At 41.8% G+C, this 19,416-nt stretch overlaps 1 protein-coding gene across 2 annotated transcripts in view; it reads left to right on the top strand.

The window, feature by feature from the left end:
- Window positions 1-19,416, top strand: part of Commd10 (COMM domain containing 10) — a 119,681-nt gene that overhangs the window by 15,678 nt on the left and 84,587 nt on the right. For both annotated transcript variants that reach the window (XM_041660258.1, XM_041660259.1), the window contains exon 5: window positions 18,500-18,610. In XM_041660258.1, the coding sequence (XP_041516192.1) occupies window positions 18,500-18,610 (111 nt within the window). The remainder of the gene's footprint in view (window positions 1-18,499; window positions 18,611-19,416) is intronic.

The raw sequence follows: 19,416 nt of genomic DNA, 5'->3' as shown, positions 1-19,416 counted from the left end.
GCCAGGCCTGAAAAATACCTACTCGGGTACTTTATTATTTTTAAATTTTTATGTGTGTGTGTATGTGTGTATGTGTGTGTGTGTGTGTATCTGTATGTGTCTATGTATCTGTGTGTGTATGTGTTTGTGTATCTATGTCTCTGTATCTGTGTGTATGTGTGTGTATCTGTGTGTGTGTCTATGCTCTTTAGTACTGATGCCTGAGTGGCCACATGAGGTGGTTGTGAGCATCCTGATGTGGGGGTTGGAAACCCGACTCGGGTCCTCTGGAAAAGCAGCAAGTGCTCTCCACTGCGAGTCATGTCTCCAGCCCAGCTTTACCCTTGAAAAACTAGATTGCTTTTTTGCTGATCTTTGTTTGGATTCTTTTATTTTTTGAATACTAAACCCTTATCAGATAATATGGTGTGTGGATCTTTTTCCGTTTTGCAGGATGCCTTTTTCTTCTGAGTGCACCTCACTATTCAAGGACTTTAGCAAATCCCATTTGCTGTTTTTATCTGTGACCTTTGCTTTTCGTTCCATATCCTAAAAACCACCAGCCAGAACATTACCAAAGACCTTTTCCTCTGTAGCATTCATTATGCCTAGTATTTCAGTATCTAATTGGTTTAAGATTAATTTTTGAATATGATATAAGGGCCTGGTTGTGTGTTCTTATGCAGAGCCAGTTTCTAGCGCCATTTGACACATAATGCATTTCCCCCTTGTGTGTGCTTGGTGCTCTCGTCAAAGAGAAGTTCAGCAGTAGTTGAAAAGCATAGTGGGAAACACCTCTTTATGTCCTTATTATTTAGTTCTGATAAGTTGGAGAGAGGCCTGAAAAACCCTCATAATAACTTTTTCTGATGCTTGACTGGAAGGAATTTTCAGCTTTGTCTCTTCACTTCTCAGAAGCACAGTCTTAGTCTCTGGAGTCTAAGATGTTACTGCTGCATAGACGACTTTGGTTTTTCCCCGGCAGAGCTGACTGTCGGCAGTGCCTTCCAGACATTTGTCAGAATGCCTGTGTGGGCATGGCATTCACTACTTTACAGACCACAGAACATAAGCATCATTCTTAATTTTGTTCATTCAAGTTTTATTTAGAATCCCTTATTACATTTGAGCCGTATTAAAAGCAAAACCTGTTGTGTCAAGTATTTTTGGAAATCATAACTTTTGTTTTTGAGACTTTTTTTGAGGCACTGTTCCTAAGCTGTGTTTTTGTATTTTGTTTTGAAAATACCTTTTAAAAGCAAGGTAATGAAAAATGTATGGCAGGCTCGCCATTAGCCCTCCTAGAGTGGCTTGCGCATTGATCTCTTGTCTTCAGAGGCACTTTTATATTGGGCAGTTTTTAAGTATAAATGTTTGTTTTGAATGCTTACAGTGTGTTCCGTGTAATTTTCCCCTGGTAAACATAGCTTCCTGTTGTTTGCCTCACCATTTACACACAGACTTACTCAAGGTACAGTCACTTTGTCACATGATGGAATTTCATTACCTTCATTTTTACAAAACCTGTACTTAAAAATATGGATGGCCAAGACATTACTCCCTCAGACAATAATATTTCTAAACATTCAAGTAATTCCCTTTAAGCCTTTACAAGGCTTATTGCATTAAACATGATAGCCAATCATTTATTTTATTTTTAAATACCTGTCTTTGTTTAGAATAATTTTATTTATTCTTTGAGAAATATATATATATATAGAGAATATATATATATATATATATATATATAGAGAGAGAGAGAGAGAGAGAGCACACACATTTTGATCTTAGCTACCCTCTTTCCTCTCCCTTAGTCCCCTAAGATTGCTCCCAATACGGCCTCCTTTCAACTTAATGTCCTTCAATTCTGGGAAAAACAAAACACAAAACAAAGCAACAGCAAAAATTTGTACAGAGTCCAGTTATTGCACCTGTATAGGTATGGGGCCATCCACAGGCAACCGACCAATGGCCACATCCCCAGAGAAAAATGGCTTTTCTTCCTATACTAATCAGCTGCTACCAACAGCTCCTCAGCTAGGGATAGGGCCTTGTGACCCACTTCCTGACCCATGCTGGAGTTTTGCTGGCTGGCTTCTCTATAGGCCTTGTTCAGAAAGCCATGGCATCTCTGTAGGCCTCATGCAGGCAGCCACGGCTTCTCTGTAGGCCAAGCAGCCACGGCATGGTGGGTCACTGAGACAGGTAGGCATGCCATGCAGAGGAAGTGGGTATTTATTTAGTGAGTTTTTCAGGGGAAAGGAAAAGGGGGAGAAGGGAGAAGAGCAGAGAGAGAGAGAGAGAGAGAGAGAGAGAGAGAGAGAGGCAGAGAGAGAGAGAGAGAAACAGAGAAGGGGAAAGGGGAGAAGTTTAGAGAAGGGAGCGAGGCAGAAGCTACCTCTTTGGGGGAGAGGCAGAAAGGAAAGACTCAGGCTGGAAGCAGAAAGAAGATCTGCCTGCCTCAGCAGTGGATGGAGGGTGGGTGGGCGGGGCTTGTCTCTTAAAGGGACAGGACAGACCATTACTTCCCATCTCTTTTTTGTGATAAAAAGGCGGGAGGTTAGGCACAACAGATTAAAGGAATCAGGGAGGCAGATTCTCAAGACTGCTTCCTGCTTATTTGTGGTGTCATCTTATGAGGGCAACCTGAGAAAGCTAGGTGCTAGTCACATCCTGGGGTAGATGGTCTCTTTGTTCCTGTCTGGTGTTTCTGGTATGGAAATGTCTGGTGTCTCTTACAGCTGTTAAAGGTATTGGCAGAACAGAGGACAAAGTTAAGTTTAGGAAAAAGAAGTTTTAGAACCATGGAGTTGAGAGGGGATGTATTCAGCTCCCAGGAACTCACAACAATTCTTAAACAGCAGCATATTTATATCAGAATGACTGTGACAGATATTTTTGCATAATGAAAAGTATCTTTAAGACTACGAAAGGCAGCATGAGAGAGAAATTTGATAACTTGTATTTGTCCTCACACCTTTATAACTTGCAGGTACACACCTTAATAACTTGTATTTGTATTTTACTGAAATTTATTTGGTGAGGTTGTCCTTTTAAACTGACAAAACCTCTCAGCTGTCAAACTGCATCAGAGATCTTTAAGAAGGATAATATTTTACTCGAGTTATTAAAAAATGACAGAGAACTTTCTTGGTTGGTGACACCTAGAGTTACACCTCAGGGTCCTCCATGATCTCTGAGGTACGTACTTTTCTTTTGCTGTTTAGCTCAGGGCCTGCCAGGCTCCGGAAGATCTTTGTGGGCTAAGAAATCTGTAGGAAGACAAGTCCACCTTAACCTGAGCAGCAACGCTGTCGATTCTAGCTATTCTTTCTACTGTCTGGTGATCTTCAGTTTAGATGAAAGGCAGTTTTGCCCAGTGGTCAGCACTTGGCAGTTGAAACAAATTGCAGATGGATGTTGTTTTGTGCCCATTTGTCTTCTGTCTTCTTTGGAGGAAATAGAGTGCTGCTGCTAGGAGCCAACCTGTCTCTTTTTGTTATAAAAAAGTTTTTAATAATTAAATATTTAAATGTCATATTCCCCAGATCTCTGAGCAGTTGAGGGCAATCTATCAGGTACATCTACAGTATAGAATTTGCCTGGAGAACAGGGCCCAAGCTTGACTGTACTGGCTCTCAACCGCTAAAGCAGAGTTGGATTAAACAAAAGTATTTTTATAAGAGACTTAAAAGTACATACAACATGAGACTTATTTTTTTTTGTTGTCTGAAATGAGATGCAATGAACAGACAATTATAACATTTAACAGTAAACATAGGTGCATTTAAGTTATGTATGAACACATACACACAGAGTGAATAGGAATAGGGTGAAGTGGATGCTCTTGGTGGGCCCTACCAAAGGCATGCCACTGCACAAAACACACATGCAAGAGAGTCAGCATCTGCCCACAGCTCCTAGGTAAGGGTGGGGCTTGTGAACCTCTTCCTAAGCTGTACTATGATGTGGCTGGCTTGATCTTCAGGCGACCACAGCTGCTGCCAGTTTGTTAGCATATAAATGCCATTATAGTTAGAAGACACTGTTACTCCAGTCCTTCCTGACATCTTTCTGCCTCCTCCTCTCTGATGGTCCTGGGCTTTAGATGGCATAGGAGATAGATGTCCCATTTGCAACTGAGTACACCTCAGATACTTATCCTCTGCAGTCTGATCACCGTGAGCTTCTGCATTCACCACCGCTGCTGCTCAGAGAAACTTCTCTGATCTGTCAGTAGAAGATAAGAGTCTGGAGAGCAGTTGTTCCGTTGCCAATTTGGGAGAATAATCATGGTAGCTTCACCTGTGGGGCCTGTGAGCTCCTCACTCATGGGTTCTTGGCCAGAATTACCGTACTAGACGTGTTTGGTTTTGTGTAGACAGTGTTAAATCCATTAGAAAGTGGTTGGCTACTCCCATAACATTCATGCCACAGTTGCCGTCATTGGCATATCCTGTCATACTGGTCACTATTGCAGTTCACAGAGGTCACCAGCAGGTTAGACTCTTGGTGTCTTTTTCTCCCCCAGCTAGCAGGGACGAATCTTCCTGGTCAGTACCAATTTTATTTTTCCATGTCCTGTGATCAATGAATGTGCTGTCTTAAGCAATAGGGTCTTAGTGTCAAGTTTTTATGGGAAGTCAAGAGCAGTGACAATGGCCTGTATTCTTTCTGCAATGTTCTGACCAACAACTTGAGGGGAGGTAACCTACACCTGGCCCTGGGCTTTTTATTGGCAGCCTATGGCTTCTGGGATGAGCATCATCCTGTGTGTAGGGTAACTTCAGTTACCTAACAAGTCCTTTTATGCATGTATGTTTCTGTTTCTCTTGAATGGGATCACTGATCACAGAAAGCGAAACCCTGATGCTTTCTGTTAGAGATTTAACCACCCCACACTACAACGACTAGGAAAAGCCAGAAACATGTATGTTTCTTTACTAAATGGTTCCCTTCTAACAGAGTCCTTTTATTTTCTTTAAGAAAAATTCTCCTTGGTTTCTTCCTGCTGCTACTCATTTTTCTTTGCCTTAAAACTGTCATAGAAAAATAGCGTGTCTGATGTTTATAACTCTTGTCTTTAAGAATCTTAATGTAACAAGAACTATTTCTCCATCTCAGGACACCAATAATGACTGTTTTAAACTCTGCTTTATTCTGCTTCCTTTCTGCTACAAGTCCATGAATGGCTTCTGTGTTGCTTCTGATAGAATTCAGTTCTTAGAGTTGCGTATGTGACCCGTGGTGCCCCCTCAGCCCACTGTCTGTCTTGTTGACCTTCACTGCCTAATATCTCTCACCTGGCTCACCCTGAGTCCCTCTGATCTCTTCGCCTCAGAGGCTCTTCTCCTGGATGTCCATATGGCTGGCTCCTTTACTGTCTTCAGATCTGTGTTTAAAGGTGACATTTATCTTAGACCGTCCTAATTGGCAGAGGCTGCTGTTGATGCTTCTCTCATTTTAGACATGGTGCTTTACTTGTATATTTTTAAATTGCTGGCTTCCGTCCTATAATAGTAACTCCACAGGACAGGACCGTTTGTCGCTTGGTCATTGCTGTTGCTTCACTGTTGCTGTCACCTTTGGGAGACCGCAGATTGTCCAGAAATAGTTGTTAAATGACCAATGTCCTTGACTCACACAAATTGTGCTAGTTTGAAGTTCAGTTTGTTTGCTTTTCTTATAAAGAGGGATATTTCCACTTATTGGTTAGAAAAGAACAGTTTAGGGAAGAGATGTGAACTGTATTTTTTGTTACCTAATATTTTTTCACTTTTTTTTTGTTGTACTTTAAGTTTTTTTTATGTGTTTGTGGTTCGTTTATGTTATGGCCCTCGCGTTGTCTTAGAAGCCTAGATTCCAGACATTTAAATTTCTGCCTTTAAAAGGGAGCTTTAGCTTGGGAATTCTACTAGGGAACAAAGAATAATGGATTTAGCTGTTGATACAGCAGTCAATTTAAAGCGTTTTAATCTAAGAGACCCTTAATCAGTCTTATTCAAAACAGAAGTGTGTTCTCTCCTAAGTAATTGGCTGAGACCAGAACCATTAACAAATTGAATAAAGATTTTGCTAATGCCAAAGGACTGTACTGTTAGCAAGATTACCCCAATTACATCATCGTGCTCCAAGATGTGCACTTGCTCAATACAGCTGATATAGTGTTTTCAGTGTTGCCAATTTTGAGATCATTAGTTGAATGACATTTCTCTGTCCTCAAACTTGTGCTGTTCATATATTTTTGACAGGGGGCAGTAGCAATTTGAAAGTCATTGATGTGTCTTATCAACATCTTAAATTTGAATTTGGAGAGAAGTCTCATGGTAGATGTTTTTTTTTTTTTTATAAGTTTGTAGGTCAAGAAGTATAAGATTTTTTTGTTACCCTGAAAGTGAGACCATGCTGACTCTTGCATCTAAACTTGAATGTATGGTTAGGGCATATCCTTAAGTGTGGGTATAGTTAGGGCTGATCCCTAAGTGTGGGTATAGTTAGGGCATATCCCTAAGTGAGGGTATAATTAGTGCATATCCCCAAGTTGTGGTATTTATAAAATAAACATTTCTACCTCTCAAGACTTGATGATTTGGTAACATGGAAAGCACAGAGTACTGAAAGTAGATCACTCGTTTGGTCCCTTTATTTTCGGACTTTTGCAGAAGGCAGCGTGTTCCATCTATCCTCTGAGGACTGTCAATGGGTTGTCCTCCCAGAGACTTGCACTGTATGCTCTGTAGATGTAGACAGTCACTTAGGGAGATCACCCTGAGTTCAAGGGCAGCTTGGGCTGCATTAGTCAGTTCTAGACAAATCTGGGAACCATATAGCAAGACTTTTTTAAATAAATAAACAAATAAACAAGAAAGAGGCTTTTAAGAATGACCGGAGTTCCGGAGCATTGTGAGTTTTCTCTTTCAAATGACCTGAATTTTCACAAGATGGAGCCTTCTATGAGTGTCCTGGTGTAAAATGCCAGGTTACTCTTCCCTGACACTAGTCTCTGTAACTACTGCAAATACTCCAGACCTTTCTTCACCAAGCTTCTCATTCATATCTCACTACAGACCTGGTGAGGGCAGTTAACACTAGCTATGCCACTACCTGTGGGCTACCCTGTCCTCAGTTTTCTTCTATCAAACGACTTAGTTCATTACCTTGAAACTTAACCTCACTCAGATTTTCAGGACAGGTCAGGATGCAGCTAGATTCTTTGCTAGAATATCACACAAATGCCCCGACACAGACCCCAATGGAGTCCTCATAGGCCAGGCCTTTGTTGTATACATTCTTGTCTTCCAAGTCCCCAGAAGAATGGCCCCTTGAGATTTTTAGTCCAGAGTTCTCTTGTTTCTGCTGCTCCATACATACATCCAAGAGCTGTCTGTTCTCCCGTCGCCACTTCCCGTCTTGTGATCTTGTGGGTCTCTACCTTTCATTTCGCTGTAGCAGTGCTGGGATTACTGATGGGTACGACCATACTGGGCTTTTTACCTAGGCTCCTAACATTGAACTCACATCTTCAGGCTTGTATAGTCTCAGATTGTTTTCCTGGCTAAGTCGCTTAACATTAAACTCTTGTCTGCCATTTCTAACCTGACCTTGTTTTTATTCTGTCACTCAGTACCATGCAGTATTGCTTATCTATTAATCATCAATGGATCTTTATGCACTTGAATGTTAGCCTTAGGGAGTAGGTATTTGTTTTGTTGTTGTTGTTGTTTTGTTTGCTTTAGTATTATTAAGCTGCAAGCTTGCAGTGGTACCTAGAGCATAGTGTGTCATTACGAAAGGGTTGTTGAATCTGTTCTTAGAGCAGTTACGATGCTGAGATAACGGCTGAGTTGCAGCAATGGGGAATGATTTGGAGCCGTGTAGTGTCCGCTGGGGAGTATCTGCACATCTGTGTATCTGTATTATACGTAACTGTGTCTCTGAACAGTGTTGTTTCTTACAGCTGTGACCAGGTTAAGGGGATCTCTGAGCTGTTAGGCATGTTCAGGGAATCTGTCATAGGCCTGTGGTTTTAAACCAATTTTACTTTACAGTGGCTTGGTTTCATTGTCTCTGGAGTGAATGTCAGCTTTATAATGTGTGCTCAGGTTTTTTGTTTTGTTTGTTTGTTTGTTTGTTTTCTCTCTGTGTGTCTCCATGTCTTTCTCGGTGTCTGTCTCTCTGTTAACCCCCTCTCCGTTCACCTAGTGGATAGAGTCCACCTCCATCACATCCCATCTTTTCCCCGAAGGTGAAAGGAGGTGGCGCTGTCACTGTGAGTTTATTCGCACAGATGGCTGCTGACTTATTTACTGACATTTGTTTTCCATATGCTTGCCATCAGTCCTGCTACAGTTCTCACAGGGTGCAGAATGCAGAATCCCGTTACCAGCCGACTCGTTGGCATTTTGAAATGTGACCTCCTGTGCTTCGTGGCGTTCAGGCATGCGTGTTGAGAGCATCACCAGCTTTTCTGCTGCAGCTCTGGCCGATTCATCATTTCCACTGCTATTTAAAAACGGATAGAAAGCTAAGGTGAAAGTGCAGTGTGACAGATATTTTCATAAGTATCAATACTGTTTACTTAGAGGTAGGATTCGTTACTGTCTCGACCAAACCAGGTTTCCCCTCAAATTGTAAGGCTTGTCGCTTAAGATTCATAAATTGTTAGCTTCTACTGTCAATTTGACATAAACTTGGTGTCACCTTAAAAGAGGAACCTCAACCAAAGAGCCATCTCCTTTGGATTGGCCTATGTGAAGCACAATTAATAAAAACTCAGAGAGAGAAATTGGAGTTCACCTGAAATCCAAAAAGCAAAACAACCAGTCACTGACTCTTACCCCCACCTCAGTCCGAAATGGCGATCCAGCCTCTGGGAATCTCAGAATGAGACTGTGTTTGAGAGCTGTTTGCTCCCATTTTATAATCCCCATCTAGGGCTGGGATTAAAGGCATGCACCACTCGGTTTCTATGGCAACTACTGTGGCTACTGGGATTAAAGTTACCACTGCCTGGTCTGTAAGGCTGACCAGTGGGGCTGTTTTACTCTCTGATCTTCAGGCAAGCTTTATTTGTTAAAATACAAATGAAATGCCACCACACCTATGACCATGTCTGTGGGGGCATTTTCTTAATTGCTAATAGATGTAGGTGGCCCAGCTCACTGTGGATGATGCTGTCCCTGGGCAGGGAGTCCTGAGCTGTAAGAAGACAGCCGAGCAAGTCAGAGGGAGCAGGCCAAGAACCTGTGTTCTTCCTCGCTTTCTGCTTCAAGTTCTTGCCTTGATTTCTTTCTTGGTTTCCCCTAAGGATGACCATAGCCTGTAAGATGAAATAAATCCTTCCTCCCACAAGTTGCTTTTGGTCATGGTGTTTGTTACAGCAACAGAAACCTAACTGAAACAGTAATATTTAAGAAAAAAAACATATAAAATGCTAGACAGTACAGATTTGTCTAATGCCATAGTATGTTTTTGTTGTTTAGTTGGTTTTTGGTTCTGAGGGAAATGAGGATAAAACTTAATTCCTTTGTTTATCTAGTTTTTTTATATATACTCTTGTAATTAGGAACCTATTATATGCAAAGCAGGGAATGGCTTGTTTTCCTTGAATTACTTGATAATGTAATGATCATTTCCTACATTATTCTGACATCAGCTTTGTTCAGACTTGTGACCAGAGCCTTTGCTTACTCTTTCATAAGTTGAACTCTGTCCCCCTATAAAACTGTCCCCCTCAGTCAGCAGTTTACAGCTTTGCCTATTTGACAAATGACTCTACTGAGTGGATTGTAATGACCTTCCCCAAATTTCTTCCCTCTTCTCCCTGACCCCTTGCAGAAGCTGATGTGTAACCGTCTCTGCAGCAGCATTGTGCTCCGGTGTGGGCAGCACTCCAGGGAAACCTACCCTTAAATCCTGGGCTCACCCGTTCTCCTTCGGCACACTTGTGTTTCCTGGGGAAATGGTCTCCGTACTTTCCCTCGGTGTGCTGTGAAGACTAGGCACTGCTTTTTTTTATCTAAATAGAAGGTGTGACTCTGACCCATGTCGGATTTTGCACAAATGCAAGTTGTCAAGGACTTATCAATACGGCCTTGTGTAGCTTGAGAAATCAATCTTCCCCAAAGTCATTTCTTTCTTGATCACGAGCCTGTGTAATGAGAAAGCTTCGAAACCATAACCCTGCAAAGTAGCTCATACATCTAATTGAAAAACAGAAGTCCTTCTCCGTGTGGGAAAGATCCAGGCAGCGTTTTTTACCGTGTGCTTTCTGGACACAGACTGTGGAAAAAGCCTTGGGCGAGTACAGCAGCTGTGAGGAGGGGACTTGACTAACTAATCAAATACGTAAGAACAGTGTAGTTACGAGCGTAGGAAGTGTTCCATACAATAGCCATATATTTCTATGTTCTTCATTTTCCTCTTCTTGGTATGCTCCCTTGAGGCACTAGTCAGGTTTGGGACACGAGTGTAGATTTACTGGCAGGGTGTAAGAGCTATCAGAGATTCCAGTTTCCCTGCTGGTAACACCTTCCCCAATCACAGCGAGGGCAGTGGCATTCAACCAGTCAGGATACAGCGTGCCTCCGTCACACGTCTCTCTCATGTTGCTGTGGTTTTGAGGAAACTGAGGTCACAATGTTCTTGTTTTCTTGGAGTTTCTCCCCGTGCCCATTTTGTGCACCCCAGACAACCGCAGATCTGTGTCCTCCCGTGCTTTCTTGTTATTTCCCGCATGGCATGTGAGCGGGGTTGTGCAGTAATCTCCAGGGCTGACTCCTGGCTTATACTAGCTGTTGGGAGATTTGTCTCCGTGGCCCTTGGCATAGCATTTCTTCTTAATTGCCATGTTATGGGTAGTTTAAACATTCAATTCTTGAAAGATATCTTAGCTATTTCCAGTTTGGAATTATTACAGAGGAACATTTGTGTGTGGTTTCTTGTGTGAACTCAAGTTTTTATCATGTGATTATTAAATCATGTGATAGCTGGTTATGCAGTGGCTACATTGTTTTGCACTCCTCCAGCAGTGTATGGAGAGCTACATTTCCTGTATAGCTGGCCGTACTTATATTGACACATTTATTTGGGCTGCCCTAGAAGGCCTGTGGTGAAGTCTCACATTGTCCCAAACGGTGGTGGTCGGCATTCTTCCTTGTGCGTATTTGCCCTCTCTTCTCGCCTGACCTGAGATATCTCTTTATGTGCAGTGCATATTTTTTTTTAAAAAAATCTACTATTTTTTATATCATTTCCACTTCTCCCTCTCCCTTTCCTACTCCAGAGCCCCCCCCCCCATATTCATGATCTCATTTTTAAGTATTATTGCTAGACACACACACACACAAACACAAAACCTACTGAGTCTGTTCAGTGTTGCTAATGTGTGTATGTATCTTAAGACCGCCCACCTAGGATTTGATAGCCTATCAGGGGGATCATCCCTGGAGAAAACGGAATTTTCTCTCAGCAACTGTTTAAACCGTTTATTGCCTGTAGCTCTTTGTCTGGGGGCGGGGGCTGTGGTGTTTAGTTACTTGTCTTGTGTATGCTCTCACATTTGAGTGTCTGGTGCTGTTGGTAGGCTGTGGAACCTTTAGGAGTTGGAGCCTTGCTGGAGAAAGCACATCACTGGGGCCAGGCTCGCCTGCCTTTGGGTTCACTCTCCACTCCGTGTTTTCAGTTGAAGATGTGATCTCTCAGCTTCTTGTGCCTGTTTGACTCCCTCCAGAACTGTAAGCCAAGATAAACTTCCATCCTTAAGTCTTGTTTGGTCAGTGTTGTAGCAACCGAAAGAAAGCAACACAGCGTCTTGTAAAACTCATCCCCTCCATGTCACGTCAGCTCGTGTGGTTGTTTTGTGGGTCTTCTTTAGAGAGCCGTATTGTTAAAACGCCATGGGCGCAGCATCCCCATCTTCCCCATGATTAGAGGATGCTCTCTCACAGCTGGCCTCCTGGTCCTCTGGTTCTTACGGTCTTTCTGCTCCCTCCTCTGTGATGTTCCCTGAGCTGTAGGTGTGCAGATTACATCGTAGGTGCACCAGCTGGGGCTGGGGCTTCATTGTCACTTACTCTGTGCAGTTTGGCCAGTTGTGGATCAATGCAACACTCCTCTGCTGGGGAAAAAAACAAAACAAACAAAAAAAAAATCCCTCTTTGATGATTGCTGAGGGCCACATCTTAAGTTGTGTCCTATGGTCTGGGTGCTTCTCATTTATCTAAGGTACCAATCCTTTGTCAGACGTGTGGTCTGCACACGCTCACCCCTGCTGTATAGTGTAACTTGTGTTTTAATGGGGTCATCTGCGGAGCGAGCACTTTGATTTTGTTGAAGATTGATTTTCCATTTTTTCCCTGTAGGTTCTGCTTTTATCTCAAATATATATATTTTTTGTCTTGGGCATTATTTAAAAGCATGTGGTTAACTTCCAGATATTGGCGTTTTTTTTTTTTAATGTTCTTCCAGTTACTGATTTTTAACTGATACCCCTATGAACACTCTATATGTATCAAAAGTAGTGTATACATTGGTGGCAAATATCACATAGTGATATTTAAAAACAGTCATAAAACTTGAAAGGGAGCATTAATTCATTTAGAATATTGATTAAAATATTTTTTAACGAATAAAAATATTTTATTAATAACAGAAATAAATCTTAAGATTCTTGTCCATCGAATTTAGAATGTGTGAAATCAATTCTGGCTTTAAATAAGAAATATCTGAAACAAATTGATAGAACATACTTGAAAATAAACAGCTGTGTGGGTTTTCTTTTAAGAACAAAAGAAGCAGGTCTATAAAGAAGAGAAATAACTTATATGCTAGAAATGAGCGTTGCACTCACAGGCTGAAGGAGCAAGACGGGGAATGGCTGTGTGGTATGGGACTCAGAGAATGTTGCCACTGTAGCAGCAAGGGAAGTCAAGCTGTGAAAAGCTACCTTCAGAACTGAGTCACGGAATTAAATTCATAGGAAGGGACAAAATTCCCACCTACAATCTTTTCGAAAAGAAAACAGAAATGTCTTACTGTTTTGAATAAATGGGAAGGACCTGCTCTGAAATCAGCTAGACCGGTCGAAGGGAGTTAAAGTCTGTAAGTTCTTAGAAAGGCTGAGAGGAGACTCAAGGGAGTTATGGTAAGATAATTGACAGTGATCTTGACCTGAACGGGAGGACTGGAGAGTAGTCTCTAGTATCTATTTTATAGGGTCATCTATTTTATAGTATCATCTATTTTATAGTATCTATTTTTAATATCTTCTTTGGCAGATGTGTTACCCATACTTTTACACATATCTCATTGCCCACAAAAGCTCAGTCCAGCGGTTAAATCAGATTTCCTTAATTTTAACCAAAAATGAAGAAACCTGATGGTTGGGATTAGCTGATTTGGTCAGTAGTGGGGAGGTGAGAAGAGGGGCCCTTGGGCTTTAAATATAGGTCTGGTTGGTTGAAAACTATGTCAATAAATGCTGAGCCTGCCCACACAGACCAGGAAAATGCCCTCTTCCTTAGCGGCCTGAAGACGGTATACCTGCACTCCTAGAATGTGTATGTGCTCTTTGCTGCATCCTCTGACGATGTCATGTGATTTGCCCCAGACGTGCCTAAAGAACCATGCTGGGTGTCTTAAGTCTTTTAAGTCTTTGTGGCACTATCTTTGCCCAGTGTCCTCTGAAAAGCTCCACACTTGTCAGTCCAGGTCAGGTGTCCCTCATCTAAAATGCTTGCGACTACAGGTGTTCCAGACTTTATGACCTTCAGATTTGGGGCTATTTCCTACACTTTACCAGCGGAGCATGCACAGTGTGAAATGTGTTATTTGAAAGGCCCCAAATTCCAAGCACTTGTGTGGCGCGTTATGATTGAAAAATTTTGAACCATTTTTGGTGTTTGGATTTCTGAATCAGGAATGTCCAAACTATGTACCTTTTCCTTTTTCAAGCATTTTCTCTTTTGTTCTATTACTAGTATTAAAGAAAATAATGAGTATTTCTTTAAAATCTGGGCCCAGGAAAATCGTAATTCCTGCCTTTTATCTTCATCTTTCCCTCATCGAGAAAAGGATCAGGAGACCCAGACAGCCTCTGAGCCAGCACGAAGGTTGTGTTCTCCTGTGTGATCGCTCCCTATTACTACGGGTTTTCTTTTTAGTAAATGACCTTGAAGTACATCGTTTGGCTTGAAGTGTGCATTGTCTGATATTAATATAGCCCATGCAGCCTTATTTTGCATGCTAGCAGTGTGGTATGCTTTTCTCCCATCCAAAAAATTAATACTGTCATAAAATGTATCTGGTAGCTAATTTGTTTACCAGAGAAAGAAGAGGGAGAGAAAGAAGAAAGACAGAGGGAAGGAGCGGCGAGGGAGGGAGAGAGAGAGAGAGAGAACTGTAGAGGCCAGAATCTGATACTTGGTGATCAGGTGTCTTCCGTTATCGCTCGGTACCTTCTGTTTTGGGATAAGGTCTTTTCACTGAGTCCATAGCTCACTGGTTGACTGGCCTGCTGGCCAGTGAGCTCCAGGGCTCTGCCTGTCTCTGCTCATGGCCTGTGTTTTACACGGGTGTCGGGGATCTAACTGCCATGCTTACCTGGCAGGTACTTCACTGACTGAGCCATCTCTCCAGACGTGGTTATTAGTTTTTGGCTTTATAGGGTTAATATTATAGCCAGTTTTGTTAATTTGAACCATGTTCAGATTTGTGTTTTGTAGAGTATTTATAAATTAATATTTCATTGAACTTTCTACATCGACATAGGAGAGAGAAGAAAGTCATTTATCAACTAATTAGTAACATTTCCAGGTAAGGAGCAATGTATGTAGGAGGGATGAGTTTCAAACACATTTAAAAATATTATTGGTTTATTCTCCAAGTGTTTACCATTATTTTGCTAGCATTTAAACCCATGACATGAAGATACAAAGACCCTGTGTGGGATAGGTTTTTGTCGACTCGATACAAACTAGAGTCAAATGGGAAGAGGGAACCTCAATTGAGAAACTGCCTCCATCAGATTGACCTGTAGGCAAATCTTTGAGCCATTTTCTTGATTAATGATTTATATGGTAATTACTCCTGGACTGGTGCTCCTAGATTGTATGAGAAAGCAGACTGAACAAGTCACAAGGAGCAAACCAGTAAGGAGCACACTCCTCCATGGCCTCTGCTTTAGTTTCTGCCTCCAGTATCCTACACGACTTCTTGCCCTGACGGCCCTAGATGATGGACCGGGAACTGTAATGCAGCTGAAATAAACCCTTTCCTCCCCGAGTTGTTTGTGGTCTTAGTGTCTTCACTAAGGAAGCACAGGAAGCAAGCTAATACCGACCCTGAGTTTTAAACTAGCATATAAGTACTACGGCAAAATTCCTGAGTCTTTTAATGAACAACTGTAGAGTGTACACAGGACAGAGCTTTGTTCTGAGCAGAGGTAATAAAACTTGGCTAATATAAGGCAGAATTCTACACTAAATTTTGATATGTTCCTTGTAATTAAAATATTGATGACAGCTATATTTGCTTCTCGTTATGGGTCTCAGAGGACTAATTAGTGTACCATGAGACTCTTACCTAGTCAGAGAGAAACAGCTCTTGCTCATATTTGTATCGCCAATGCTTGTTTCAGACCTTGCAAATAACATCTTCCAAGCAACATAAGGAGTTCTGTCTTTTGGTTTTTCTTTTTAGACATTTGTGTTTTTGATATATACATACAATTTATTTTGTAGGATAGTCTTTTATGTGATCTAGTTATGGCTGTGAATTTATTATTAGTCCATTATAAAAGTGATTTTGTAGCCATCACAATACGTAAACTTTAGGTTCTTGATAACCATTTCCTAGTTTGGGGTCGTGTTAATTTTGACCTCTTGGGTTAAATGGAGAAAGTATTCCCCCATGAATTTTTCCCCTCTGTAACATGGAAGCAATGGGAGTGGATACTTTGACATTTTCGTTGCTAGCTGGGCACTACTCAGATACACTTTTTGTTTTTGAGACAGGATCTTTAGCCCAGCCTAGTGTCAAATTCTCATTGAGTATTTGAAGATGTCTTGAACCTTTGGGCCTCCTGCTTTTACCCCTGGGTACTGAGATTCCAGGAATGTGCTCCCATACTGGGTTAAGGACTTGCTGGGGAACCCAGGGCCTTGTGCTGCTAAGGCAATTACTCTTCCTATTGAATCACATCCCTAACTCATTCTCTGTTTCTGTGTAATGTCACCGATGACTCTCACTTAAGTCAGTCCCTCTTCTGCACTAGCAAAAGAAGATATTCACCCAAAACTCGTTTAAGAAAGAGATTTATTTGGGAAGGAGGAGTCCAGGAGAGTGCCTGCCTCTGCCAGAGTGGGAAGGGACAACCAGCAACTGAACTGACAGGGGGACTTAAATGGGGCTTCTTAGGCTCATTGTTTCCCAAGGAGATTTTTGTTCAGGGATTCGTTAGTTTTTCTGCTCAGGGATTCGTTAGTTTGCCTGCTCATGGGCAGAATTGGCTCTGGTTTCAGGGGCCAGGACATATCTCTTTCACTGGCTCTGGGTCTAGGGCCAAAGTGTGTTTCTTGATAAAATTTGAGTACCAGACTTAGAACGTTTTTTTTTTTAGTTTCATAGCATAGTTAATGAGTCTTTGAAGAAGGAAAATGGGATCTTGAGATAAAATAAAGGTAGGGATCCAGTTGGCGACAGTCTGTGGCGGTTTGTAAAGAGATGGGTCATGGCTGTCTGCACTGAAGACTACATGGGGGACACAGAAAAGCTAGGTGACTAAGATGGCTTGTATTTATAATGCTTTAAAATGTCACAAACACTATAACGCACATTTTCTGTTTTGCTACCCATTAAGGAGGTGGATAAGCAGATGGTTCAGGTAGATGTGAGGAAATCAAGATCTTAAGACCCTGTCTTAGCCAGGGATGAGGGAGCAATGGCTTACATGTGAACCAAAGCAGGATATACAAGCTCAGTGCTCTGTCTGGTTGTTTCACACCAGTGGTAGGCAGCACCCAGCTATGCGTTAAGCTCTGGCATGGATGGGGTCAGGTCAAAAACGCTCACAGGTTCACATGAGTACCTGGAAGTGCTTTTCCTGAGGACACGGTGTGTTGACGTTTTTTTGGAGGTCTGTTCTGGAGACTGATGGAAACAGAGAAGGGCTCATATTAGACACCGTGGTAGAGACTCATCCAGTTAATGTTAGCGATCAGCATGTTAAGGATCCTGGATACACACCTTTAAATGGAGTTCACTCTCTATACCTCTGAAGGACCCGGGAGAAGCAAAAGTGAGTCTCTGTTTTCTCTTTTTGCTCTCTCCCACGTTGGTGGTACTTTCATTGCTCTCTTTCCAGCTTGGCTTTGCGTCACTGCTGTGTCTGTTCAGTGGTCTTTCAAGTCAAGTAATTAGTATTCCGGTCCCATAAGCACTGTGATGCTGATTTTCAGGCCCCTTGGAGCAAAGGTGGCTTAACTGAATCCTCTCGAAGGCTGTGTTGTCAGAGGCCTGACACCACTGCACTTCGCAAAGCTTGGAACCTGAAATTTTTTAGGGAACTGAATCTAAAACCACGTGGCCACACTGTCTCATAAAGCTGTTTCTGCTGTGTGATGTTCCAAAGGGAACTTAAAGTGCCGTAGTTTCCCTCTCCTAATTCTGTCTTTCCTGATAAACTCGTACTTTTTTTTAAATTCAAAGGAAGTGATTAGCTTCTACCATAATTGGGAACCATAGTAAGATAATGGACGTTGGAAAGTGTAAGGACCTCTCTGGTACCACAGGCTAGCTGGTACATCAGCAGTTTCTTGCCTGGCTCTGTTTACTGACTGTGCCTCATGGTGTGAACCTCATGTCCGGGTGTTTTAGTTTCCTTCTAAATAGAAAGGGGGAAAGGAAGGCAGGTGGGACAAGGGAAAGAAAGCCTTGTTTGTGCTCCATCCACACAGTGTTTAAAGATAGTAGGAAGTCAGTAAAGAATTTTCACCAAAATATGTTATTTACTAGTTGAAATTTGTATGTTTTTAAATGCACATTTAAAAAATGCTATCTTAAAATGACAGTAGGTTTTAAAAACCATCTGGATGTGGTGGCACATGTTAGTAATTACAGTACTTGGGAGGCAGGGCAGGAAGATCAGGAGTTGAAGGGCTCCATAATGCCTATACGTATACTTCTGCACTACATAATGGGCTTGAGAAATATCCTGTGTTCACTCCTGCCCCTCCCAAACAACCCACCGTTGACTCTTTATATATATATGATTGCTTAGCATTCTTATTTTTTAGAATAGTATGTTTAGAGACCCCTTTACTGTTGGATTTGACAGGCATGACGAGGCTGATCTACTGTGTCTAGAGGGAGAGTTTACCAAGATCTCAGGTTAAAGGAGCCTGAAATTGACTTCCCATTAAGTCTAGGCTATTTGTGTTGATTCCTATAGAGTAGAAACGTGCTTAAAGTTGACTGTGTTCTTCTGTGCCATCTGAACCCACTCCTCCCTTGTCTTTTGTAGCTTGAGACGGTGGGATGGCAGCTCAACCTGCAAATGGCTCACTCGACCCAAGCAAAACTGCAGTCTCCTCAGGCCATGCTACAGCTGGGAGTGAGCCAGGAGGACTCCAAGGTGAGAAACTGCCCTGGTGAAATGTTTGGTAGGTCCTTTCCTCATTGATAGAGGAGTCTGGCTTTAAAAACGTAAGTGCAAATCAGCTACAACAGCTTAGCTTGCAATGTGCTTCTTTTATAGACCATTTTATAATGTCTTTTCATTTGTGTGAAATAAAAATTTAATGGAGTCGTTATGAAATTACTGGTTTTGGTGCCCCCCTCTCTCTGTGTGTGTGTATGTATGTTTTAAACTGTAAGCTGTGTGCATAAAGAGAGAAGGATATTTGCTGTTGTCCAGCCAGTGCCTGGGATGGTTGGATAATCTGAATTACATTTTGGGAATAGCATGTTTTTGTGTTTCGGTCCTAACTCTCGCAAGATAGATTTTTGCATTAGCTTACATCAGAGGGCACCTCCTCCTTTAGTATCAACTTTACAACAAACTGAACATCATTATCAAAGGTGAAAGAAGTGTCATGAAAGGTTCCCCACTGTGGCATGAAGAGAAATATGTTTCAGGTATAATGAGAACTACCTATTATGTTTTATATTGTAATTACCCTTTTAAGAAAGAAAGGGAGAGTAACCCCCACACACAATAGATGAGACTTTGTGTTATTTTGAGATGTTTGAATGGAGCTGGGCACAGGGTGCTGTGGGCATCTGAGGATGCAAAGGTTATAGTGACTGATGTGTTCTTCCTGTAGCTATCTTTATAATGGGATAGGATGCACTTTGATAGCCTGTTCACAATTAGGTATTATATCATAGGCATTTGTGTCTTTTTGAAGAACTGGACCAGTAGCTAGCCCAGGATATATA

The sequence above is a fragment of the Microtus oregoni genome, unplaced genomic scaffold, assembly GCF_018167655.1.
Source record: "Microtus oregoni isolate MIOR12 unplaced genomic scaffold, Mior012 000011F_ref0000422, whole genome shotgun sequence".
Lineage (NCBI taxonomy): Eukaryota > Metazoa > Chordata > Mammalia > Rodentia > Cricetidae > Microtus > Microtus oregoni.
The sequence above is the reverse complement of the archived record's forward strand: the minus strand, read 5'-3'. Positions and strand labels throughout refer to the sequence as shown.